At 40.8% G+C, this 26,791-nt stretch overlaps 1 protein-coding gene across 4 annotated transcripts in view; it reads right to left on the bottom strand.

The window, feature by feature from the left end:
- Positions 1 to 6,554: 6,554 nt before the first annotated feature.
- LOC139385144 (A-kinase anchor protein 13-like) overlaps positions 6,555 to 26,791 on the bottom strand; it is a 49,309-nt gene continuing 29,072 nt past the window's right edge. For 2 of the 4 annotated variants that reach the window (XM_071130222.1, XM_071130224.1), the window contains exons 14-21: positions 23,538 to 23,771; positions 22,265 to 22,444; positions 21,821 to 21,891; positions 20,619 to 20,663; positions 17,317 to 17,367; positions 16,413 to 16,871; positions 10,211 to 10,451; positions 6,555 to 9,157 (exon numbers count right to left, since the gene is read on the bottom strand). In XM_071130222.1, coding sequence (XP_070986323.1) covers positions 9,108 to 9,157; positions 10,211 to 10,451; positions 16,413 to 16,871; positions 17,317 to 17,367; positions 20,619 to 20,663; positions 21,821 to 21,891; positions 22,265 to 22,444; positions 23,538 to 23,771 — 1,331 coding nt within the window. In that variant the 3' untranslated portion in view covers positions 6,555 to 9,107. The remainder of the gene's footprint in view (positions 9,158 to 10,210; positions 10,452 to 16,412; positions 16,872 to 17,316; positions 17,368 to 20,618; positions 20,664 to 21,820; positions 21,892 to 22,264; positions 22,445 to 23,537; positions 23,772 to 26,791) is intronic. The other 2 variants (XR_011628914.1, XM_071130223.1) reach the window with 2 other exon arrangements.

The raw sequence follows: 26,791 nt of genomic DNA, 5'->3' as shown, positions 1-26,791 counted from the left end.
CGGTGATCATGTCTTTAAGGTACGGTGATCATGTCTTTAAGGTACGGTGGTCATGTCTTTAAGGTACGGTGATCATGTCTTTAAGGTACGGTGATCATGTCTTTAAGGTACGGTGATCATGTCTTTAAGGTACGGTGGTCATGTCTTTAAGGTACGGTGATCATGTCTTTAAGGTACGGTGATCATGTCTTTAAGGTACGGTGATCATGTCTTTAAGGTACGGTGATCATGTCTTTAAGGTACGGTGATCATGTCTTTAAGGTACGGTGATCATGTCTTTAAGGTACGGCGATCATGTCTTTAAGGTACGGCGATCAGGTACGGTGATCATGTCTTTAAGGTACGGTGATCATGTCTTTAAGGTACGGTGATCATGTCTTTAAGGTACGGTGATCATGTCTTTAAGGTACGGTGATCATGTCTTTAAGGTACGGTGATCATGTCTTTAAGGTACGGTGATCATGTCTTTAAGGTACGGCGATCATGTCTTTAAGGTACGGCGATCAGGTACGGTGATCATGTCTTTAAGGTACGGTGATCATGTCTTTAAGGTACGGTGATCATGTCTTTAAGGTACGGTGATCATGTCTTTAAGGTACGGTGATCATGTCTTTAAGGTACGGTGATCATGTCTTTAAGGTACGGTGACAGCACGAGAGAAGATGAAACGTTCCTGTGTTACCTTTTCATTAGTATATATTTATATATTACATATCTTTAATATATTTACGTTTCATTTGGAGATGTCAGTCTGCCATGTCTGTCGCGAAGGACACACCCCTTTTTTTGGGAGAAACTGATACTGTCAAACTATTGGCAGGGACTTGATGAAAGCCTTACTGCTCTCCAATTGGCTGCGTCAGAGTTCTCATGCTAATGAGGCTCCCTCATTTCTGTCCAATGAACTGGAGGAAGGGAGAAACTCACCAATCAACAGCCAACAAAGTACAATTATATTTGAATTCAAGTGAATGTACATAATGTACATGTCTGTATGTTAACTTATCTCTCCTTGGATTCTTTAAGTTCCTTTTCCAACACGATGGCTATAAATGGACTAACTACATAATCTCTGACTTCTGTTTTTAATCAAAGTTACGATCACAGAGGTGATCGGTTATTGTCTTCGGGACTCACATATAGGGAGGGTTAAGTTCATTGACTCTAGAAAGAGAAGGAGAGACTTTTTACAATGCGGAGTGCCCCAAAAGAGAGATTTCTCCAAATCAGTGGAGACTGGCGGAGGGGAGGGCGGCTCACAATAATGGCTTGAACAGAGCGAATGGAATGGAATCAAACACATGGAAACTCTGTGTTGTGATGTATTTAATACCACTCCACCCTCTCCTCTCCAGCCACCCTAGTCCCACAACCCCCTCTGCCTGTCACCACACACAGACACACACTGAATAATGTGTTAAGATGTCCCACAACCCCCTCTGCCTGTCACCACACACAGACACACACTGAATAATGTGTTAAGATGTCCCACAACCCCCTCTGCCTGTCACCACACACAGACACACACTGAATAATGTGTTAAGATGTCCCACAACCCCCTCTGCATGTCACCACACACAGACACACACTGAATAATGTGTTAAGATGTCCCACAACCCCCTCTGCATGTCACCACACACAGACACACACTGAATAATGTGTTAAGATGTCCCACAACCCCCTCTGCCTGTCACCACACACAGACACACACTGAATAATGTGTTAAGATGTCCCACAACCCCCTCTGCCTGTTACCACACACAGACACACACTGAATAATGTGTTAAGATGTCCCACAACCCCCTCTGCCTGTCACCACACACAGACACACACTGAATAATGTGTTAAGATGTCCCACAACCCCCTCTGCATGTCACCACACACAGACACACACTGAATAATGTGTTAAGATGTCCCACAACCCCCTCTGCATGTCACCACACACAGACACACACTGAATAATGTGTTAAGATGTCCCACAACCCCCTCTGCCTGTCACCACACACAGACACACACTGAATAATGTGTTAAGATGTCCCACAACCCCCTCTGCCTGTCACCACACACAGACACACACTGAATAATGTGTTAAGATGTCCCACAACCCCCTCTGCCTGTCACCACACACAGACACACACTGAATAATGTGTTAAGATGTCCCACAACCCCCTCTGCCTGTCACCACACACAGACACACACTGAATAATGTGTTAAGATGTCCCACAAACCCCTCTGCCTGTCACCACACACAGACACACACTGAATAATGTGTTAAGATGTCCCACAACCCCCTCTGCCTGTCACCACACACAGACACACACTGAATAATGTGTTAAGATGTCCCACAACCCCCTCTGCCTGTCACCACACACAGACACACACTGAATAATGTGTTAAGATGTCCCACAACCCCCTCTGCCTGTCACCACACACAGACACACACTGAATAATGTGTTAAGATGTCCCACAACCCCCTCTGCCTGTCACCACACACAGACACACACTGAATAATGTGTTAAGATGTCCCACAACCCCCTCTGCCTGTCACCACACACAGACACACACTGAATAATGTGTTAAGATGTCCCACAACCCCCTCTGCCTGTCACCACACACAGACACACACTGAATAATGTGTTAAGATGTCCCACAACCCCCTCTGCCTGTCACCACACACAGACACACACTGAATAATGTGTTAAGATGTCCCACAACCCCCTCTGCCTGTCACCACACACAGACACACACTGAATAATGTGTTAAGATGTCCCACAACCCCCTCTGCCTGTCACCACACACAGACACACACTGAATAATGTGTTAAGATGTCCCACAACCCCCTCTGGTATTGGTAGTATCACCATCCCCACTAACTAACAACAGGCTGGAACGGGGCCATTGTCTACTATATTGGTAGTATCACCATCCCCACTAACTAGCAACAGGCTGGAACGGGGCCATTGTCTACTATAGTGGTAGTATCATCATCCCCACTAACTAACAACAGGCTGGAACGGGGCCATTGTCTACTATATTGGTAGTATCACCATCCCCACTAACTAACAACAGGCTGGAACGGGGCCATTGTCTACTATATTGGTAGTATCACCATCCCCACTAACTAACAACAGGCTGGAACGGGGCCATTGTCTACTATATTGGTAGCGTTGCCATCCCCACTAACTAACAACAGGCTGGAACGGGGCCATTGTCTACTATATTGGTAGTATCACCATCCCCACTAACTAACAACAGGCTGGAACGGGGCCATTGTCTACTATACTGGTAGTATCACCATCCCCACTAACTAACAACAGGCTGGAACGGGGCCATTGTCTACTATATTGGTAGCGTTGCCATCCCCACTAACTAACAACAGGCTGGAACGGGGCCATTGTCTACTATATTGGTAGTATCATCATCCCCACTAACTAACAACAGGCTGGAACGGGGCCATTGTCTACTATATTGGTAGCGTTGCCATCCCCACTAACTAACAACAGGCTGGAACGGGGCCATTGTCTACTATACTGGTAGTATCACCATCCCCACTAACTAACAACAGGCTGGAACGGGGCCATTGTCTACTATATTGGTAGTATCACCATCCCCACTAACTAACAACAGGCTGGAACGGGGCCATTGTCTACTATACTGGTAGTATCACCATCCCCACTAACTAACAACAGGCTGGAACGGGGCCATTGTCTACTATATTGGTAGTATCACCATCCCCACTAACTAACAACAGGCTGGAACGGGGCCATTGTCTACTATACTGGTAGTATCACCATCCCCACTAACTAACAACAGGCTGGAACGGGGCCATTGTCTACTATATTGGTAGTATCACCATCCCCACTAACTAACAACAGGCTGGAACGGGGCCATTGTCTACTATATTGGTAGTATCACCATCCCCACTAACTAACAACAGGCTGGAACTGGGCCATTGTCTACTATATTGGTAGTATCATCATCCCCACTAACTAACAACACGCTGGAACGGGGCCATTGTCTACTATATTGGTAGCGTTGCCATCCCCACTACCTAACAACAGGCTAGAACTGGGCCATTGTCTACTATATTGGTAGTATCACCATCCCCACTAACTAACAACAGGCTGGAACGGGGCCATTGTCTACTATAGTGGTAGTATCATCATCCCCACTAACTAACAACAGGCTGGAACGGGGCCATTGTCTACTATATTGGTAGCCTTTCCATCCCCACTAACTAACAACAGGCTGGAACGGGGCCATTGTCTACTATATTGGTAGTATCACCATCCCCACTAACTAACAACAGGCTGGAACGGGAACATTGTCTACTATATTGGTAGCGTTGCCATCCCCACTAACTAACAACAGGCTGGAACAGGGCCATTGTCTACTATATTGGTAGTATCACCATCCCCACTAACTAACAACAGGCTGGAACGGGGCCATTGTCTACTATATTGGTAGTATCACCATCCCCACTATCTAACAACAGGCTGGAACGGGGCCATTGTCTACTATATTGGTAGTATCACCATCCCCACTAACTAACAACAGGCTGGAACGGGGCCATTGTCTACTATATTGGTAGTATCACCATCCCCACTAACGAACAACAGGCTGGAACGGGAACATTGTCTACTCTATTGGCAGCGTTGCCATCCCTACTAACTAACAACTGGCTGGAACTGGGCCATTGTCTACTATATTGGTAGCGTTGCCATCCCCACTAACTAACAACAGGCTGGAACTGGGCCATTGTCTACTATATTGGTAGTATCACCATCCCCACTAACTAACAACAGGCTGGAACGGGGCCATTGTCTACTATATTGGTAGTATCATCATCCCCACTAACTAACAACAGGCTGGAACGGGGCCATTGTCTACTATATTGGTAGCGTTGCCATCCCCACTAACTAACAACAGGCTGGAACGGGGCCATTGTGTACTATATTGGTAGTATCACCATCCCCACTAACTAACAACAGGCTGGAACGGGGCCATGTCTACTATATTGGTAGTATCACCATCCCCACTAACTAACAACAGGCTGGAACGGGGCCATTGTCTACTATATTGGTAGCGTTGCCATCCCCACTAACTAACAGTAGAAGAAGTAACTGAGTAGACATTCTAATCAGATGAACTTCCCTAAGAGTTCTTTATTATGAGGGAAATATGACTTTACGTGACATTCCACCAAACAGCTGGGAATCAGAGATAACGTCTCATCATAAAACGCTGACATAAATCACAGATCAACACTAAAACAAATTATTCAGACTTTTACATCAGTCTTTTTATTTTACATATTTGTTTATTCATAGTTTTATTATTTGACATTATTCAGAAAGAGAACATTTCTGTACCTTAATTAAAAACACGTCTTTCCTTTCCAAACAGAGAAGGGTTGCAGAATTCCAGTAACTTTCAAAATAATTCCCTGGTTTTCCAGAAATCTGAGGATCGCTGATTCCCTGGTTTTCCAGAGATCTGAGGATTGCTGATTCCCTGGTTTTCCAGAGATCTGAGGATCGCTGATTCCTTCTTCCCTCAATATCATGGGAATATTCAACAGTAAACCCTGATCAGTGTTTTAAAGTTACAGGAACTTTTCAACCCGAAGACAGAGGTCGATAACCACCTGTGGATCATCCTGACAAGATGTTGGGTTGTATTTTGTGCACTTCATCTTTATATTGAAGGCTAAACAAGGGTCCCAAATGGTACCCTATTCCCTATATAGTGCACTACTTTAGACCAGAGCCATATGGAACCCTTTTCCCTACATAGTGCACTACTTTAGACCAGAGCCCAATGGCACCCTATTCCCTATATAGTGCACTACTTTAGACCAGAGCCCAATGGCACCCTATTCCCTATATAGTGCACTACTTTAGACCAGAGCCCTATTGCACCCTATTCCCTACATAGTGCACTAGTTTTAACCAGAGCCCATTGAGGGGTCCACATTGTGTTTCTATTAAATTATTGATTTCATTGAATAAGGAACTAACTCCTGACTACTCATTATATTGTATTATTTCATACTCATCTTGGGGACAATGAAACCACATATGAAATAAAATCGACAGACAGACAGAGCAGCCCTAAGAAAGGTTGACAAGTCAAATATACTGTCAGGTGAAAATGATTAAGTTTAGCATTCATTAGCACAATTGTTTGCATTCCCCATTCTGACGGACGTCATGATTGGACCTGTTGTTACGTTGGGGATTTATATACAGAACCAGTCAACAGTTTGGACACACCTACTCATTCAAGGGTTTTTAGTTTTAACTATGTTCTACATTGTAGAATAAGAGTGAAGACATCAAAACTAGGAAATAACACATATGGAATCATGTAGTAACCAAAAAGTGTTAAACAAATCAAAATGTGTTTCATATTTTAGATTCTTCAACATAATAGATTCTCCTAACATAATAGTTTGTGGTGCTTTCGCTGTAAAGCACTTGTATTTTCATCAACATCTAAAATGAGTATTTCTGTAAATTGATGTTCTCTTCAAAAATCACCGGATGTTTTTTTATCGAACAAAACATAAATGTATTGTCTAACATGAAGTCTTATGAGTGTCATCTGATGAAGATCATCAAAGGTTAGTGATTAATTCTATCTCTATTTCAGATTTTTGTGACTCCACTCTTTTACTGGAAAAATGGCTGTGTTTTTCTGTTGCTTGGCTCTGACCTAACATAATCGTTTGTGGTGCTTTCGCTGTAAAGCCTATTTGAAATCGGACACTGTGGTGGGATTAAACAACACGATTACCTTTAAAATGGTATTAGATATTTGTACGTTTGAGGAATTTTAATTATGAGATTTCTGTTGTTTTGAATTTGGCGCCCTGCACTTTCACTGGCTGTTGTCATATCGATCGTTAACGGGATCTCAGCCCTAAGAAGTTTTAAACAAATAACAAATATATTTGAGATTTGAGATTCTTCAAAGTAGCCACCCTTTGCCTTGATGACTGCTTTGCATACTCTTGGCATTCTCTCAACCAGCTTCACCTGGAACATTTTTGACGGAGTTCCCACATATGCTGAGCACTTGTTGGCTGCTTTTCCATCACTCTGCGGCCCAACTCATCCCAAACCATCTCAATTGGGTTGAGGTAAGGTGATTGTGGATGCCAGGTCATCTGATGTAGCACTCCATCACTCTCCTTCTTGGTCAAATATCCCTTACACAGCCTGGAGGTGTGTTTTGGGTCATTGTCCTGTTGATAGACAAATGATAGTCCCACTAAGCGCAAACCAGATGGGATGGCGTATCGCTGCAGAATGCTGTGGTAGCCATGCTGGTTTAGTGTGCCTTGAATTCTAAATAAATCACAGACAGTGTCACCAACAAAGCACCATCACACCTCCTCCTCCATGCTTCAAGGTGGGAACCACACATGTGGAGATCATCCGTTCACCTACTCTGCATCTCACAAAGACATGGTGGTTGGAACCAAACATTTCAAATTTGGACTCATCAGACCAAAGGACAGATGTCCACCGGTCTAATGTCCATTGCTCGTGTTTCTTGGCCCAGCAAGTCTCTTCTTCCTATTGGTGTCCTTTAGTAGTGGTTTCTTTGCATCAATTCGACCATGAAGGCCTGATTCAAACAGTCTCCTCTGAACAGTTGATGTTTAGATGTGTCTCTTACTTGAACTCTTTGAAGCATTTATTTAGGCTGCAATCTGAGGTACAGTGAACTCTAATGTACTTATCCTCTGCAGCAGAGGAAACTCTGGGTCTTCCTTTCCTGTGGTGGTCCTCATGAGAGACAGTGAACTCTAATGTACTTATCCTCTGCAGCAGAGGAAACTCTGGGTCTTCCTTTCTTGTAGCGGTCCTCATGAGAGACAGTGAACTCTAATGTACTTATCCTCTGCAGCAGAGGAAACTCTGGGTCTTCCTTTCTTGTAGCGGTCCTAATGAGGCAGTTTTATCAGAGCACTTGATGGTTTTTGCGACTGCACTTTCAAAGTTCTTGACATTTTTTGTACGGACTGACCTTCATATCTTAAAGTAATGATGGGCTGTCGTTTCTCTTTGCTTATTTGAGCTGATCTTTCCATAATATGGACTTGGTCATTTACCAAATAGGGCTATATTCTGTATACCATTCCTAAGAAGGAAAGACATTCCACAAATGTACTTTAATCAAGGCACACCTATTAATTTAAAAAAAATCCAGGTGACTACCTCATGAAGCTGGTTGAGAGAAGGCCAAGAGTGTGCAAAGCTGTCATCAAGGCAATGGGTGGCTACTTTTAAGAATCTGAAATATAAAATATATTTTGATTTGTTTAACGTATTTTTGGTTACAACATGATTCCATATGTGTTCTCTGGTTCTTCAGCTATTAGTAACAAGTGGCTCTTAAACATTGAACCACAACAACGATCAACTGACATCAGTCTTTGAGTTTTCTCCAGTTCTTATGGGACTATATAGTATCAATATTGTGTAGACTGATTTGTATAAACAACATATTGATTATCGATCTTGGACATGCACCAGAAAAGATGATTCATGTGATCAATAGCATCACATGTAAAATGTATTGAGATTATTGCAACATGTCAAGCACATCAGGAGCACAGTATCTAACATAGAAACAGTTTCCTTATTGTTATAGACAATCTTTAACCTACAGTATCTAGCATAGAAGCAGTGTCCTTATTGTTATAGACAGTCTTTAACCTACAGTATCTAACATAGAAACAGTTTCCTTATTGTTATAGACAGTCTTTAACCTACAGTATCTAACATAGAAGCAGTTTCCTTATTGTTATAGACAGTCTTTAACCTACAGTATCTAACATAGAAACAGTTTCCTTATTGTTATATTTTTCGAGAAGGTGACAGTCAGGAGCCAATCTGTAGTGAGCACTGAGACAGAACATTGCAGCTGGAGCTTATGACTCACATGACGAGAGACCTTCCACTTCCTATTGTGTGTCAGTTGGGAGTGTTTGTGAGGACTTAGAGGGTTTGACGATGGGGGGACTTTGGCAACTTGGCCTTCCAGTCAGCTGGTGAGAGGGACGTTGCATTGACAGGAGATGAAGAGGGGTCTCCTCAGCAGAAGTAGATCTCTCCATCTATAGGAGGCTCTAGGTGCTGGGTATCTACGGAGACAAACAGATAAACAGACTACAATCAAACCACTGTCGTATTTACACTGCCTAGGGAAAGTCTACACACTGTAGTGTAGTTATACCTGCTGACTGTCCTCCCTGTCTCAACACTGTAGTGTAGTTATACCTGCTGACTGTCCTCCCTGTCTCAACACTGTAGTGTAGTTATACCTGCTGACTGTCCTCCCTGTCTCAACACTGTAGTGTAGTTATACCTGCTGACTGTCCTCCCTGTCTCAACACTGTAGTGTAGTTATACCTGCTGACTGTCCTCCCTGTCTCAACACTGTAGTGTAGTTATACCTGCTGACTGTCCTCCCTGTCTCAACACTGTAGTGTAGTTATACCTGCTGACTGTCCTCCCTGTCTCAACACTGTAGTGTAGTTATACCTGCTGACTGTCCTCCCTGTCTCAACACTGTAGTGTAGTTATACCTGCTGACTGTCCTCCCTGTCTCAACACTGTAGTGTAGTTATACCTGCTGACTGTCCTCCCTGTCTCAACACTGTAGTGTAGTTATACCTGCTGACTGTCCTCCCTGTCTCAACACTGTAGTGTAGTTATACCTGCTGACTGTCCTCCCTGTCTCAACAGTGTAGTTATACCTGCTGACTGTCCTCCCTGTCTCAACACTGTAGTGTGGTTATTATACCTGCTGACTGTCCTCCCTGTCTCAACACTGTAGTGTAGTTATACCTGCTGACTGTCCTCCCTGTCTCAACAGTGTAGTGTGGTTATACCTGGTGACTATCCTCCCTGTCTCAACACTGTAGTGTAGTTATACCTGCTGACTGTCCTCCCTGTCTCAACATTGTAGTGTAGTTATACCTGCTGACTGTCCTCCCTGTCTCAACACTGTAGTGTAGTTATACCTGCTGACTGTCCTCCCTGTCTCAACAGTGTAGTGTGGTTATACCTGGTGACTATCCTCCCTGTCTCAACACTGTAGTGTAGTTATACCTGCTGACTGTCCTCCCTGTCCCAACACTGTAGTTATACCTGCTGACCGTCCTCCCTGTCTCAACACTGTAGTGTAGTTATACCTGGTGACTGTCCTTGCAGCAGTCTGTTAGGTATCTGGTTCTGACTGTCTCCACTAGGGGCCTTTAGGGCTGGGGCCTCAGAGAACGGGTTTAGGCTCTTCCCTTTTGACGAGGTCAGGGATTCTTTCCTGGGAGAGGAGGAGAGCTCAGCCAGGTCCATTGGATCTTTGTCCAGCGAGGTAGAGGGGGGGAAGTGGGGGGAGTCGTCTGAGGTAGAGGAGGGAGTTCTCTGTATCCACCTCTGTTGGAGATGACAGGAGGTGCGGTTATGAATGTGATATTACATTATATTAAACATTCTAATGATGTTGTCTGAGTCGATACAGCCACCGGGTTTCTTCATGCATCATGCCGATAGAAACAGACATCTCCCTGGGAAGAGGAAGGACGGGGATGTATGCTTCATGATTAACGACTCATGGTGTAATCATAACAACATACAGGAACTCTATTCATTTTGTTCAACCGACCTAGAATTCCAAACAATCAAATGCCGACCACATTATCTCACAAGAGAATTCTCTTCGATCATAGTCCCAGCCAAGAGAATTCTCTTCGGTCATAGTCCCAGCCAAGAGAATTCTCTTCGGTCATAGTCCCAGCCAAGAGAATTCTCTTCGGTCATAGTCCCAGCCAAGAGAATTCTCTTCGATCATAGTCCCAGCCAAGAGAATTCTCTTCGATCATAGTCCCAGCCGTGATATCACCCCCAAGCAGACACCTCGACGGCCCTCAAGGAAATTAGCTGGAAACTAAACTGAAAACCATATATCCTGAAGTTGTAGCAGGAGATTTTAACAAAGCAAATCTGTGAACAAGGGCTACCTAAATTATATCAGCATATTGAAGGTAGCACGAGGGCAAGACACTGGACCACTGCTACACTTCCACAAGGCAAACAAGGCCCTCCCCCACCCTCCCTTCGGCAAATCCCACCACGAATTCACTCTTCAAAATTTTGGGGCGGCAGGTAGCCTAGTGGGACAGTAACCGAAAGGTTGCTAGATCACATCCCCGAGATGAAAAGGTAAAAATCTGTCATTCTGCCCCTGAACAAGGCAGTTAACTGTTCCTAGGCCGTCATTGAAAATAAGTATTTGTTCTTCACTGACTTGCTTAGTTAAATAAAGGTTAAATAAAGAATATATATAATAATTAAACAAGCGAAATGTCGGTATAGGGACAAAATGGAGTCGCAACTCAACGGCTCAGACACGAGGTATAATAGTATAGATAATATAGATATTATAGTATAGATAATAAATTATAAATATGATACATATTTGAGTACAGGTGTTGTAGTATATTATAAATATGATTTTTATAGTATAGACATAATATACATAGTATAGTAGAGATAATATATTATAAATATGATAGATATTATAGTATAGATATAATAGTAAAGATATAGATATTATAGTATAGAAATAATATAGATATTGTAGTATAGATAGACAGTATAGAACAGATAATATATTATAAATATGATATACAGTATAGTATAGATAATATATAATAAATATGATACATATTATAGTACAGAAATAATATAGATAGGATAGTATAGATAGTATATTATTGTCACGCCCTGGTCTTTATATTTTGTGTTTTCTTTATTATTTTGGTCAGGCCAGGGTGTGACATGGGTTTATTTATGTGGTGTGTTTTGTCTTGGGGTTTTCGCAGATATTGGGATTGTGGTTTAGTGGGGTTCTCTAGCAAAGTCTATGGCTGTCTGAATTGGTTCTCAATCAGAGGCAGGTGTTTATCGTTGTCTCTGATTGGGAACCATATTTAGGCAGCCATATTCTTTGAGTGTTTGGTGGGTGATTGTTCCTGTCTTTGTGTTTGTTGTCACCAGATAGGCTGTATAGGTTTTCACGTTACGTTTATTGTTTTTGTATTGTTCGTTTTTTCTTCATCATTAAATATGTTTCAAGAATACCACGCTGCATTTTGGTCCGACTCTCCTTCACCGCAAGAAAACCGTAACAATTATAAATATGATAGATATTATGCTGTAGTATATTAATAATATAGATATTGTAGTATAGATATAATACAGTCAGTATAGTATATATAATATATTATAAATATGATAGATATTATGCATGGATATTATAGTATAGAACAGATAGTATATTATAAATATGATTGATATTATAGTACAGATATATTATAGATAGTATAGATACTATATTATAGTATATATATATACACACACACATATATATATATAATATAGATAGTATATGATAGATAATATGGTACAAATATTATAGTAGATAGTAGAGTAAAGTTGATATATATAATAGTATAGATAAAATAGTATAGATATTGTAGTATAGATAATATATTGTCAATATGATAGATATGATAATATAGATAATATACTATAAATATGACAGATATTATAGCATGGAGATTGTAGTATAGATATAACATAGATAGTATAGTGTAAATGATATATTATAAATATGATAGAAATTATAGTGTACAGATAATATATAATAAATATGATAAATATTATAGTATAGATATAATATAGACAGTGTCATGACTGTCCTGCTCGGCTCAGGTTACCGGGGTCCTCATCCTACAGAGAGATCTCTCACCCCCAACAGAGGAGAAGAGATGTGAAGATGGTTTATGACACCTCACTCCCATTGTAAATCTAAGGCAGCAGACACAATTCCTTTGTCCTCTCACTACTGAGAACATTTTCATGCAATAAATGGACTTTGTGAAAATGGGTTTGGTCAGCCACAATGGTGGCAATGACAAAAGTTGGAATTTGAAAATGCATGTCATTTTTGTTTTGTTGTTAAAAGTTAAAGGACGACTTTATAACCAAAAGAGTGTAACTTGAAGAGTTGTTCTTGTATGTTTATACATTGTACGTTGGGTGGAAAATGTCCAAATGAAAGAGAATGTTTTTGTAAAGATGAAATGTGAAGTTAATTGTCTAAATTGGATCTGAGTAAAATCCAGACCTTGCCTCGTAACTTGGCCCAGAGAATTGCCCTAAAAGGCGGTTACGCCCACTTCTGACCCGAGAGTATAAGACCTGTGAGTTAAGAATGAACATGTTAGACTAAGTGACCCGAGCTGCAGCCAATGTCTGAGTAGTCAACGAACCCAAAACGCAACACGAGGTTGAAGACAAAGGAACCCTCTTCTATCCATGCTACGGATGAGTAGCTGCATCTAAGAATTCAGAACCGACCACCCAGCCTCCACTCTCCATCGAATCCTGTATCTACACTGCTTTCATTCCTACGCTGTGAGCCCTGAGCTACATGCTGTCCTCGGAAGACCCCTTTCAGAACAAGGGCGAGGAAACAGAACACTATTACAAAGAACACTGACATCGTCAGGACAACTAGAGAGTTTCACCAGAGAAGTGAGACATCCGAGAAGCCGAAACGGCCCACCGGAGACTCCCATCGGTGACCTTCAACACGTAATTACGTATTTATACTCTGACCCATAAGAGCGCCAGTTCGGGGCAAGGTTAGGGTTAAAATAAGCATAGCTGACTAATGCAAATGTATACTTCTCTCATGTATTTTCTCTTTTAAATCCCCAATTTGGGCGACACGTATCATAGTGTGTTGGTCCATTGTACTAAGTTTTAATCAATAGACTCGAATGTGTTTTTGTGTATGTATCTTTTCTTATCATTTTAGCTTGTTAGTCATTTAAAAAATCAACTAAATTGGTGTGGTACGAACTCATTGGTGGGACTCGGGTTTGTGCAGATTCATGGATTATGCGACGTTCAGAACGAGACTGTAGAGGAAATTGATTAATTAGCGACTGTGGTAAAATCGATATTCTGATATACTTTGAGTTAATTTGGGAAATAGAAACTCAATAAAAAAAACATTTTTCCCATGGTGCCCCAGGTTAATGAGTTAACAGGTTAATGAGTTAACAATTCCCTGTTTCATTTAATCACGCAATTATAAACCGTTAATCATTCGATGAGCAGCAGTCGCACATTAACCGATACGTCTTGACAATAGTATATATAGTATAGATAATACATTATAAATATGATAGATATTGATAGTGTAGATATGATAGATGATATTGTAGTGTAGATATTATGTAATATATATAATATAGATAGTTATAATACATTATCTGTACTATACTATGATAGATATTATAGTATAGATATAGCATAGATATAATATAGATAGTATAGTATAGATAATATATTATTAATATGATAAATATTATAATAGATAGTGTAGAGTAAAGTTGATAATATATCTATCTATACTATCTATACTATTATTTTATAAGTATGATAGATTTTATAGTACAGATATTATAGCATAGATATAATATAAATAGTATAGATAATATATTATAAATATGATAGATATTATAGTATAGATATACTATGCATAGTATATTATAGATATTATATTAACGATAGACGTTATAGTATAGATATAATATAGATAGTATGGTACAGATAATATATCATACATATGATAGATATTATAGATTTAATATAGATAATATATTATAAATTTGATAGATATTATAGTATAGATAATATAGATTTAATATAGATAATATATTATAAATAGGATAGATATTATAGTACAGATAGTATAGTTTAGATATAATATAGTTAGTATATTATAAATATGATAGATATTATAGTATAGATATAATATGCATAGTATATTATAGATGTATTATAATAACGATAGATATTATAGTATAGATATAATATAGATAGTGTAGTACAGATAATAAATTATAAATATGATAGTATAGATTTAATATAGATAATATATTATAAATATGATAGATATTATAGTATAGATAATATAGATATAATATAGTTAGTATATTATAAATATGATAGATATTATAGTACAGATATTATAGCATAGATATAATATAAATAGTATAGATAATATAGATTTAATATAGATCATATATTATTAATATGATAGATATTATAGTACAGATAGTATAGTTTATATATAATATAGTTAGTATATTATTAATATGATAGACATTATAGTACATATATTATAGCATAGATATAATATAAATAGTATAGATAATATAGATTTAATATAGATCATATATTATTAATATGATAGATATTATAGTACAGATAGTATAGTTTAGATATAATATAGTTAGTATATTATTAATATGATAGATATTATAGTACAGATAGTATAGTTTATATATAATATAGTTAGTATATTATTAATATGATAGATATTATAGTACAGATAGTATAGTTTATATATAATATAGTTAGTATATTATTAATATGATAGATATTATAGTACAGATAGTATAGTTTATATATAATATAGTTAGTATATTATTAATATGATAGATATTATAGTACAGATAGTATAGTCTAAATATAATATAGTTAGTATATTATTAATATGATAGATATTATAGTACAGATATTATAGCATAGATATAATATAAATAGTATAGATAATATAGATTTAATATAGATACTATATTATTAATATGATAGATATTATAGTACAGATATTATAGCATAGATATAATATAAATAGTATAGATAATATAGATTTAATATAGATAATATATTATAAATATGATAGATATTATAGTATAGATATAATATAAATAGTATAGATAATATATCATAAGTATGATAGATATTATAGTACAGATATTATAGTATAGATATAATATAAATAGTATAGATAATATTTATAAATATGATAGATATTATAGTTTAGATATAATATGCATAGTATATTATAGATGTATTATAATAACGATAGATATTAGAGTATAGATATAATATAGATAGTATAGTACAGATAATATTTTATAAATATGACAGATATTAGAGTATAGATAATATAGATTTAATATAGATAATATTTTATAAATATGACAGATATTAGAGTATAGATATTATAGATTTAATATAGATAATATTTTATAAATATGACATATATTGGAGTATAGATATAATATAGATAGTGTAGTACAGATAATATTTGATAAATATGACAGATATTAGAGTATAGATATTATATGGATATTATTGTATGAATAGTATAGTTAGATACAATATTCTGAATATGATACGATATTATAGTATATCTATTTTAATATAAATAGATAGTTTAGAAAAAGTATCATAGATATTATAGCATCTTACCTTAGCCATTCTCATGTGTTCTACCCTCTCCATTTCTCTGTGTATGTTTTCTCTGTCTCGATCTAGTTTCCCCTGAGCGTCTCTCAGTCTCTCTAGATCTATCAGATAGTCCTTCTTCTTCCTTTGTAGCTCCGCCCTCTCCGTAACTAGCTCCCTGCTCCTCCTCCCCGTCTCCTCTTCCTGTACCAGGAGCTGCACCTCCCTGTCTGTCAGCTGCTGCTCCCGCACCTCCCACTCCCTCTCCCTCCTCCTCTTCTCCCGGTCGTGTGTGGCCTGCTGGCGCTGCAGCGCGGCCGTCTCCTGCCTGTGTTTCTCCAGGCTGCGCTGTTTCTCCTGCTCGATCAGGGAGTTGTGGCGGGAGGAGGGACGGGAGGAGAAGAAGGAGGTGAGGCGTTCGGGGCGGTTGGTGAGAGCCTGGCGCTGATCCTCAATGAAGCTGTCCTGCTGGACTACCACTGCCTGCAGGGACAAAGAGACAGATATACCACTGTCTGTGGGGACACAGAGACACATATACCACTGTCTGTGGGGACACAGAGACACATATACCACTATCTGTGGGGACACAGAGACACATATACCACTATCTGTGGGGACACAGAGACACATATACCACTGTCTGTGGGGACACAGATACACATATACCACTGTCTGTGGGGACACAGATATACCACTGTCTGTGGGGACACAGAGACAGATATACCACTGTCTGTGGGGACACAGAGACACATATACCACTGTCTGTGGGGACACAGATATACCACTGTCTGTGGGGACACAGTGACCGATACACTGCACAAAAACACAGTCAGAGCGAAGTGGAGGAGTCATTCAGCTTCTTCTGGTTAAGTACAATACAGCTGGTCCCAAGTCATCAGGAGAGAGGACAGGTGAGGACACTGACCTGCAGGGTGCTGAGCAGGTCATGGATGTGGCTCACACTGTGGAGGACCTGCTAGAAGACAACAGAGATGGATCACACAATAAAGGGTTGGAGGACCTGCTAGAAGACAACAGAGATAGATAGCACAATGAAGGGTTGGAGGACCTGCTAGAAGACAACAGAGATAGATGGCACTATGAAGGGTTGGAGGACCTGCTAGAAGATAACAGAGATGGATCACACTATGAAGGGTTGGAGGACCTGCTAGAAGATAACAGAGATAGATAGCACAATGAAGGGTTGGAGGACCTGCTAGAAGACAACAGAGATAGATAGCACTGTGCTGAGCAGGTCATGGATGTGGCTCACACTGTGGAGGACCTGCTAGAAGACAACAGAGATGGATCACACAATAAAGGGTTGGAGGACCTGCTAGAAGACAACAGAGATAGATAGCACAATGAAGGGTTGGAGGGCCTGCTAGAAGACAACAGAGATAGATGGCACTATGAAGGGTTGGAGGACCTGCTAGAAGATAACAGAGATGGATCACACTATGAAGGGTTGGAGGACCTGCTAGAAGATAACAGAGATAGATAGCACAATGAAGGGTTGGAGGACCTGCTAGAAGACAACAGAGATAGATAGCACAATGAAGGGTTGGAGGACCTGCTAGAAGATAACAGAGATAGATCACACTATGAAGGGTTGGAGGACCTGCTAGAAGACAACAGAGATAGATAGCACTATGAAGGGTTGGAGGATCTGCTAGAAGACAACAGAGATAGATAGCACAATGAAGGGTTGGAGGACCTGCTAGAAGACAACAGAGATGGATCACACTATGAAGGGTTGGAGGACCTGCTTTTGTTCTGGGTCTGGGGTGTATATTTATATTCTGGGTCTGGGGTGTATATTTATGTTTTGCTTCTGGGGTGTATATTTATGTTCTGGGTCTGAGGTGTATATTTATGGTCTGGGGTGTATATTTATGTACTGGGGTCTGGGGTGTATATTTATGTACTGGGGTCTGGGGTGTATATTTATGGTCTGGGGTGTATATTTATGTTCTGGGGTCTGGGGTGTATATTCATGTACTGGGGTCTGGGGTGTATATTTATGGTCTGGGGTGTATATTTATGTTCTGGGGTCTGGGGTGTATATTTATGTACTGGGGTCTGGGGTGTATATTTATGTCCTGGGGTCTGGGGTGTATATTTATGTTCTGGGTCTGGGGTGTATATTTATGTTCTGGGTCTGAGGTGTATATTTATGTTCTGGGGTCTGGGGTGTATATTTATGTTCTGGGGTGTATATTTATGTTCTGGGTCTAGGGTGTATATTTATGTTCTGGGTCTGGGGTGTATATTTATGTTCTGAGTCTGGCATGTATATTTATGTTCTGGGTCTGGGGTGAATATTTATGTTCTGGGTCTAGGGTGTATATTTATGTTCTGGGTCTAGGGTGTATATTTATGTTCTGGGTCTAGGGTGTATATTTATGTTCTGGGTCTAGGGTGTATATTTATGTTCTGGGTCTGGGGTGAATATTTATGTTCTGGGGTCTGGGGTGTATATTTATGTTCTGGGTCTGGGGTGAATATTTATGTTCTGGGGTCTGGGGTGTATATTTATGTTCTGGGGTACGGGGTGTATATTTATATTCTGGGTCTGGGGTGTATATTTATGTTCTGGGGTCTGGGGTGTATATGTATGTTCTGGGGTCTGGGGTGTATATTAATGTTCTGGGGTCCGGGGTGTATATTTATATTCTGGGTCTGGGGTGTATATTTATGGTCCTGGGTGTATATTTATGTTCTGGGGACCAGGGTGTATATTTATGTCCTTGATCTGGGGTGTATATTTATATTCTGGGTCTGGGGTGTATATTTATGTTCTGGTGTCTGGGGTGTATATTTATATTCTGGGTCTGGGGTGTATATTTATATTCTGGGTCTGTGGTGTATATTTATGGTCTGGGTGTATATTTATGTTCTGTGGTGTATATTTATGTTCTGGGGTCTGGGGTGTATATTTATGTTCTTTGGTCTGGTGTGTATATTTATGTTCTTTGGTCTGGGGTGTATATTTATGTTCTGGGTCTAGGGTGTATATTTATATTCTGGGTCTGGGGTGTATATTTATGTTCTGGGGTCTGAGGGTGTATATTTATATTCTGGGTCTGTGGTGTATATTTATGTCCTGGGGTCTGGGGTGTATATTTATGTCCTGGGGTCTGGGGAGTATATTTATGTCCTGGGGTCTAGAGTGTATATTTATGTTCTGGGTTTGGGGTGTATATTTATGTTCTGGGTCTAGGGTGTATATTTATGTTCTGGGGTCTGAGGGTGTATATTTATATTCTGGGTCTGGGGTGTATATTTATGTCCTGGGGTCTGGGGTGTATATTTATGTCCTAGGGTCTGGGGTGTATATTTATGTTCTGGGGTCTGAGGGTGTATATTTATATTCTGGGTCTGGGGTGTATATTTATGTCCTGGGGTCTGGGGTGTATATTTATGTCCTGGGGTCTGGGGTGTATATTTATGTCCTGGGGTCTAGAGTGTATATTTATGTTCTGGGTCTGGGGTGTATATTTATGTTCTGGGTCTAGGGTGTATATTTATGTTCTGGGGTCTGGGGTGTATATTTATGTTCTGGGTCTGGGGTGTATATTTATGTTCTGGGGTCTGGGGTGTATATTTATGTTCTGGGGTCTGGGGTGTATATTTATGTTCTGGGTCTGGGGTGTATATTTATGGTCTGGGTTGTATATTTATGGTCTGGGGTGTATATTTATGGTCTGGGCTGTATATTTATGGTCTGGGGTGAATATTTATGTTCTTGGGTCTGGGGTGAATATTTATATTGATATTCTGGGGTCATGGGTGATTATTTATATTCTGGGTCTGGGGTGTATATTTATGTTCTGGGGTCTAGGGTGTATATTTAAGTTCTGGGGTCTGGGGTGTATATTTATGTTCTGGGTCTGGGGTGTATATTTATGTCCTGGGTCTGGGGTGTATATTTATGTCCTGGGTCTGGGGTGTATATTTATGTTCTGGGGTCTGGGGTGTATATTTATGTTCTGGGTCTGGGGTGTATATTTATGTTCTGGGTCTGGGGTGTATATTTATGTTCTGGGGTCTGGGGTGTATATTTATGTTCTGGGTCTGGGGTGAATATTTATGTTCTGGGTCTGGGGTGTATATTTATATTCTGGGTCTGGGGTGTATATTTATATTCTGGGTCTGGGGTGTATATATATGTTCTGGGTCTGGGGTGTATGTTTATGTGGTAGTCTGGTCAGATATCTGTCTTACCTCAGTGTTCCTCTTCAGTAACAGCATCATGGTCGCATTCTCCCCCTGACAACACAAAACTCCAGCATTACTGAACACAGGAGAGGAATGTGTGCGTGTGTGTGTGTGTGTGTGTGTGTGTTGGAGCTATCCCCATGTGCTGGGAAGACACCACTGTAGTCATTGTATTAGGTCTATTATTACACAAATAGTGTCCTGTGTTATTAAGTGTTCAGTATTAGAGATGGGCTTGGCAGGAAGAGTCCCAAGGCTAATTCGTAGCAGTATTAGAGATGGGCTTGGCAGGAAGAGTCCCACGGCTAATTCATAGCAGTATTAGAGATGGGCTTGGCAGGAAGAGTCCCACGGCTAATTCATAGCACTATTAGAGATGGGCTTGGCAGGAAGAGTCCCACGGCTAATTCATAGCAGTATTAGAGATGGGCTTGGCAGGAAGAGTCCCACGGCTAATTCATAGCAGAGGCAGATTATTGCATCCTAATGACTCTGTTCATGTTCAATACTTTAATGATGTAATGAGTTTGATGTACTGAACTGTCACGACTCGACCACTTCCTGGTCAGCCACATGGCCTCAGAGCCTCAAAACAAACAAACACACATCCTACCGGCGAACCCGTTTGGTTTACATATAGAACCCTTTCCACAGAAGGTTCTACCTGGAACCCAAAATGGTTATCCTTTGGGGACAGCTGAAGAACTCTTTTGGAAATATTTAGCTGGTATACTGTCAGATACAGGTTGGTGTATTGAGGACCACCAGCTGGTATACTGTCAGATATAGCTTGGTGGATTGTGGACCACCAGCTGGTATACTGTCAGATATAGCTTGGTGTATTGAGGACCACCAGCTGGTGGTATACAGTCAGATATAGCTTGGTGGATTGAGGACCACCAGCTGGTATACTGTCAGATATAGCTTGGTGTATTGAGAACCACCAGCTGGTATACAGTCAGATATAGCTTGGTGTATTGTGGACCACCAGCTGGTATACTGTCAGATATAGCTTGTTGTGTTGAGGACCACCAGCTGGTATACAGTCAGATATAGCTTGGTGTATTGAGGACCACCAGCTGGTATACTGTCAGATATAGCTTGGTGTATTGTGGACCACCGGCTGGTATACTGTTAGATTTAGCTTGGTGTATTGAGGACCACCAGCTGGTTTACTGTCAGATATAGCTTGGTGGATTGTGGGTAACCTTCTTCAGTACACCGTCTGACTCTGTCCTGCGAAGGTCTGCTCTGTCCTCTCCCTCTTCTTTGTCCCCATCTATACAACACAAGACACTCATCAGATATGTAGAAGACATGTTGCCCGGCATTAACACAAGTCACACGAAACACCAAGGCTTGAGAATGAGGTCAAACCAAGGCTTGAGAATGAGGTCAAACCAAGGCTTGAGAATGAGGTCACACCAAGGCTTGAGAATGAGGTCACACCAAGGCTTGAGAATGAGGTCAAACCAAGGCTTGAGAATGAGGTCAAACTAATCAGATGGATGCTCTAAGTTAAAGGGATCCATCTTTGATCTTAAACTCCATTATTGACATGATTAACAAGGAAAACAGAGGCCCATCTGAGGCTCTCAAGGCTTCTCAACCCTTGATAATGAATACGTATTACTGACAGGGATGTGTCTTACTCTTAGAGATGTGTATCTGCTGAGAGTCAAAGCCTCCGAAAGTCTCGGCCCTGCGAAGGAGACATACAGGGCCCGGGCCCACCACTCCTCCTCCTCCTTCTGTCTCTGGGACCCACACCACCTGCTGCCCTCCCATCGCTCCACCCAGAGTACCGTTCACCAGCGCCTGCAACGTCTCCACTGTCACAGAGAGAGAGAGAAAGAGAAAGAAAGAGAGAGAGATTGAGAGATGAGGGGGAAAGAGAAAGTACAGAAGAGCAGAGAGAGAGAGAAAGGATTTCACTAACCAAATGATAATAACTATGTTACTGACCGTACTGTACCGTAGATATTAACAGTGTTTCTAATCTTTGCATCAATATCTTCTTAATCAAACACTCTTTGCAATCAACCTTCCCAGTACGTTCTCACATCAGAGGAGAACATCTGATAGATCAGGAAGACAGTGAAAGATAATGCGACATTGGAAGCCACTGTTAGGTCTACTGCACCATGTCTACAGTCTGGTCTCCACCCCTGGTTCCCATTAGATGGGCTGTTGTTACCACACCATGTCTCCTCCACCCCTGGTTCCCATTAGATGGGCTACTGTTACCACACCATGTCTACAGTCTGGCCTCCACCCCTGGTTCCTATTAGATGGGCTGTTGTTACCACACCATGTCTACAGTCTGGTCTCCACCCCTGGTTCCCATTAGATGGGCTGTTGTTACCACACCATGTCTACAGTCTGGTCTCCACCCCTGGTTCCCATTAGATGGGCTACTATTACCACACCATGTCTACAGTCTGGTCTCCACCCCTGGTTCCCATTAGATGGGCTGTTGTTACCACACAATGTCTACAGTCTGGTCTCCACCCCTGGTTCCTATTAGATGGGCTGTTACCACACCATGTCTACAGTCTGGTCTCCACCCCTGGTTCCCATTAGATGGGCTACTGTTACCACACCATGTCTACAGTCTGGTCTCCACCCCTGGTTCCCATTAGATGGGCTACTGTTACCACACCATGTCTACAGTCTGGCCTCCACCCCTGGTTCCCATTAGATGGGCTGTTGTTACCACACCATGTCTACAGTCTGGTCTCCACTCCTGGTTCCCATTAGATGGGCTACTGTTACCACACCATGTCTACAGTCTGGCCTCCACCCCTGGTTCCCATTAGATGGGCGACTGTTACCACACCATGTCTACAGTCTGGCCTCCACCCCTGGTTCCCATTAGATGGGCTATTGTTACATTCATGGTGAGAGACTAGTCTGTCTACTAACCTTCCTGTAGTGCTCCCTTTATGATGGGTTCTCCTTTAGGTATGTCCTCAGAGCTCGCTCCGCTCCCAGCCCTGAACAGCCCCTTGGCCCTGGTGACCTGGCTGGGGCCCTGGTCCTCTCCTGGGCCTGTTCCTGGGGGGGTTCCAGGGCTCCGGACCTCACACATCTCCCTAAACACGGCCATCTTCTCCTCCAGCATACACATGATCTGTTCATCCTTCTTCCTCAGCATCTCTGCAGGGGAGATGAGGTATTGTTACTGTTGATGAATGTACCCTTCACAGAATCATCTCTGGAAGGGAGATGAGGTATTGTCAGTGTTGATGAGTGTACCCTTCACAGAATCATCTCTGGAAGGGAGATGAGGTATTGTCAGTGTTGATGAGTGTACCCTTCACAGAATCATCTCTGGAAGGGAGATGAGGTATTGCTAGTGTTGATGAGTGTACCCTTCACAGAATAATCTCTGGAAGGGAGATGAGGTATTGTCAGTGTTGATGAGTGTACCCTTCACAGAATCATCCATGTCTTATAGAGTATACGTCATCTCTAACACACAGTCTCCATCTCATCCGATGGCTATATAACTGCTGTGGCTATGATTATAGCTAACATTGATATATACTGAAGTTAGGTATTTGAACAGAACTTAAATTAACAAATATATAAATAATAAATAAATGCCCTCTTTGGCATTTCTACCAGAACGTCCTGTGCAACTAGAGGGAGAAAAAAACTCTAGATCACCTTTACTCCACACACAGAGACGCATACAAAGCTCTTCCTCACTCTCCATCTGACCATAACTCTATCCTCCTGCTTCCTGCTTACAAGCAAGAACACAAACAGGAAGTACCAGTGACAAGCTCAATACAGAAGTGGTCTGAAGCTACAGGACTGTTTCGCTAGCACAGACTGGAATATGTCCCTGGGATTCATCCAATAACATTGAGGAGTTTTACCACATCAGTTACTGACTTTATTAATAAGTGCATTGACGACGTCGTCCCCACAGTGACCATGCGTGCGTATCCCAACCAGAACCCATGGATTACAGGCAACATCCGCACTGAGTTAGAGGCTTGAGCTGCCGATTTCAAGGGGAGGGACACCAATCCAAATGCTTATAAGAAATCCAGCTACGACCTCCGACAGTCAAAATGTCAATACAAATCCTACTAGATGTGGCAGGGCTATCAAACTGTCACGGAGTACAAAGGGAAACCCAGCCGTGAGCTGCCCAGTGATGCAAGCCTACCAGACCCTTCAAATGTTGTGATGATAAAATCCTGGAGAAATAAATAGCACATATAATTTTTTTTTTTTTACCAGATATTATTGTTCATCCTGATCAGACAGGTTTTTTACATGGACGATACATTGGTGATAATATAATTACTTGAAACAATTGAACATTATGAAACATCAAAGATAACCGGCCTGGTCTTCATAGCAGATTTTGAAAAGGTGTTTGATAAAGTACGACTAGAATTTATATATAAATGCCTGGATTACTTTAATTTCGGTGAATCTCTTACACATTCGGTTAAAGTTATGTATAGCAACCACAGGTGTAAAATAGTAAATAGTTATTTTTTATTTTAAGAGGAGTACAACAGGGCTGTCCAATGTCTCCATATCTATTTATTATGGCCATTGAAATGCTGGCTATTAAAATTAGATCCAACGAGAACATCAAGGAGTTAGAAATCCAGGCGATTAAAAACTCTGTCAGAGTGACCATTGGGTTCTTGATCACCTCCCTGACCAAGGTACTTCTCCCCCGAATGCTTAGTTTGGCCAGGCGGCCAGCTCTAGGAAGAGCCTTGGTGGTTCCAAACTTCTTCCATTTAAGAATGATGGAGGCACCGTGTTCTTAGGGACCTTCAATGTTGCAGACATTTTCTGGCACCCTTCCCAAGATCTGTGCCTTGACACAATCCAGTCTCGGTGCTCTACGGACAATTCCTTCGACCTCATGGCTTGGTTTTTGCTCTGACATGCACTGTCAACTGTGGGACTTTATGTAGACAGGTGTGTGCCTTTACAAATCATGTTCAGTCAATTACATTTACCACAGGTGGACTCCAATCAAGCTGTAGAAACATCTCAAGGATGATCAATGGAAACAGAATGCACCTGAGCTCAATTTCAAGTCTCATAGCAAAGGGACTGAATACGCAAATACGGTATCTGTTTTTTTTTATACATTTGCAAACATTTATAAAAACCTGTTTTTGCTTTGTCATTACAGGGTATTGTGTGTAGATTGATCAGGAAAAAAACATTCATCAATTTTAGAATAAGTAACAAAATTAGGAGAAAGTGAAGGGGTCCGAATGCTCTGTACAAGTTATAGTTAAACCCCAAATGTAACGTTATCCTGTACATTTGGACAGCTGTGCCATACAGGTTGCAAAATAAATGGGAAGAGATTTCCCGATATACCGATTCCATGGCACATGATGTACGAGCTGACAAAAAAACAACACTTAGAGTTTTTACATTTTTCAAATTATGATACAGCATTTTTGCCACCAACAGAATGCTACATATAATGTCACGCCCTGATCTGTTTCACCTGTCCTCTATATCATCGACGGTATCCTTATGTAATACATGTATCACTAGCCACTTTATACTATACTATGCCACTTTGTTTACATACTCATCTCATTTGTACATACTGTACCCGATACCATCTACTGTATCTTGCCTATGCTGCTCTGTACCATCACTCATTCATATATCCTTATGTACATATTCTTTATCCCCTTACACTGTGTACAAGACAGTAGTTTTGGAATTGTTAGTTAGATTACTTGTTATTACTGCATTGTCGGAACTAGAAGCACAAGCATTTCGCTACACTCGCATTAACATCTGCTAACCATGTGTATGTGACAAATAAAATTTGATTTGATTTGATTTGATTGTCTCCACCCCTTCCAGGTGACGCTTATTTTCCGCAGTGTATTTCTCCCTGTGTTTCCTGTCTCTCTGTGCCAGTTCGTCTTGTATGTTTTTCCAAGTCAACCAGCATTTTTCCCGTTCTCCTGCTTTTTGCGTTCTCCTGTTTCTAGTCCTCCCGGTTTTAACTCTTGCCTGTTTCTGGACTCTGTACCCGCCTGCCTGACCATTCTGCCTGCCTTGACCACGAGCCTGTCTGCCACTCTGTACCTCCTGGACTCTGATCTGGTTTTGACCTTTTTGCCACTCTGTACCTCCTGGACTCTGATCTGGTTTTGACCTTT

Source organism: Oncorhynchus clarkii, chromosome 26 (genome assembly GCF_045791955.1).
Source record: "Oncorhynchus clarkii lewisi isolate Uvic-CL-2024 chromosome 26, UVic_Ocla_1.0, whole genome shotgun sequence".
Classification (NCBI taxonomy): Eukaryota; Metazoa; Chordata; class Actinopteri; order Salmoniformes; family Salmonidae; genus Oncorhynchus; species Oncorhynchus clarkii.
The sequence above is the reverse complement of the archived record's forward strand: the minus strand, read 5'-3'. Positions and strand labels throughout refer to the sequence as shown.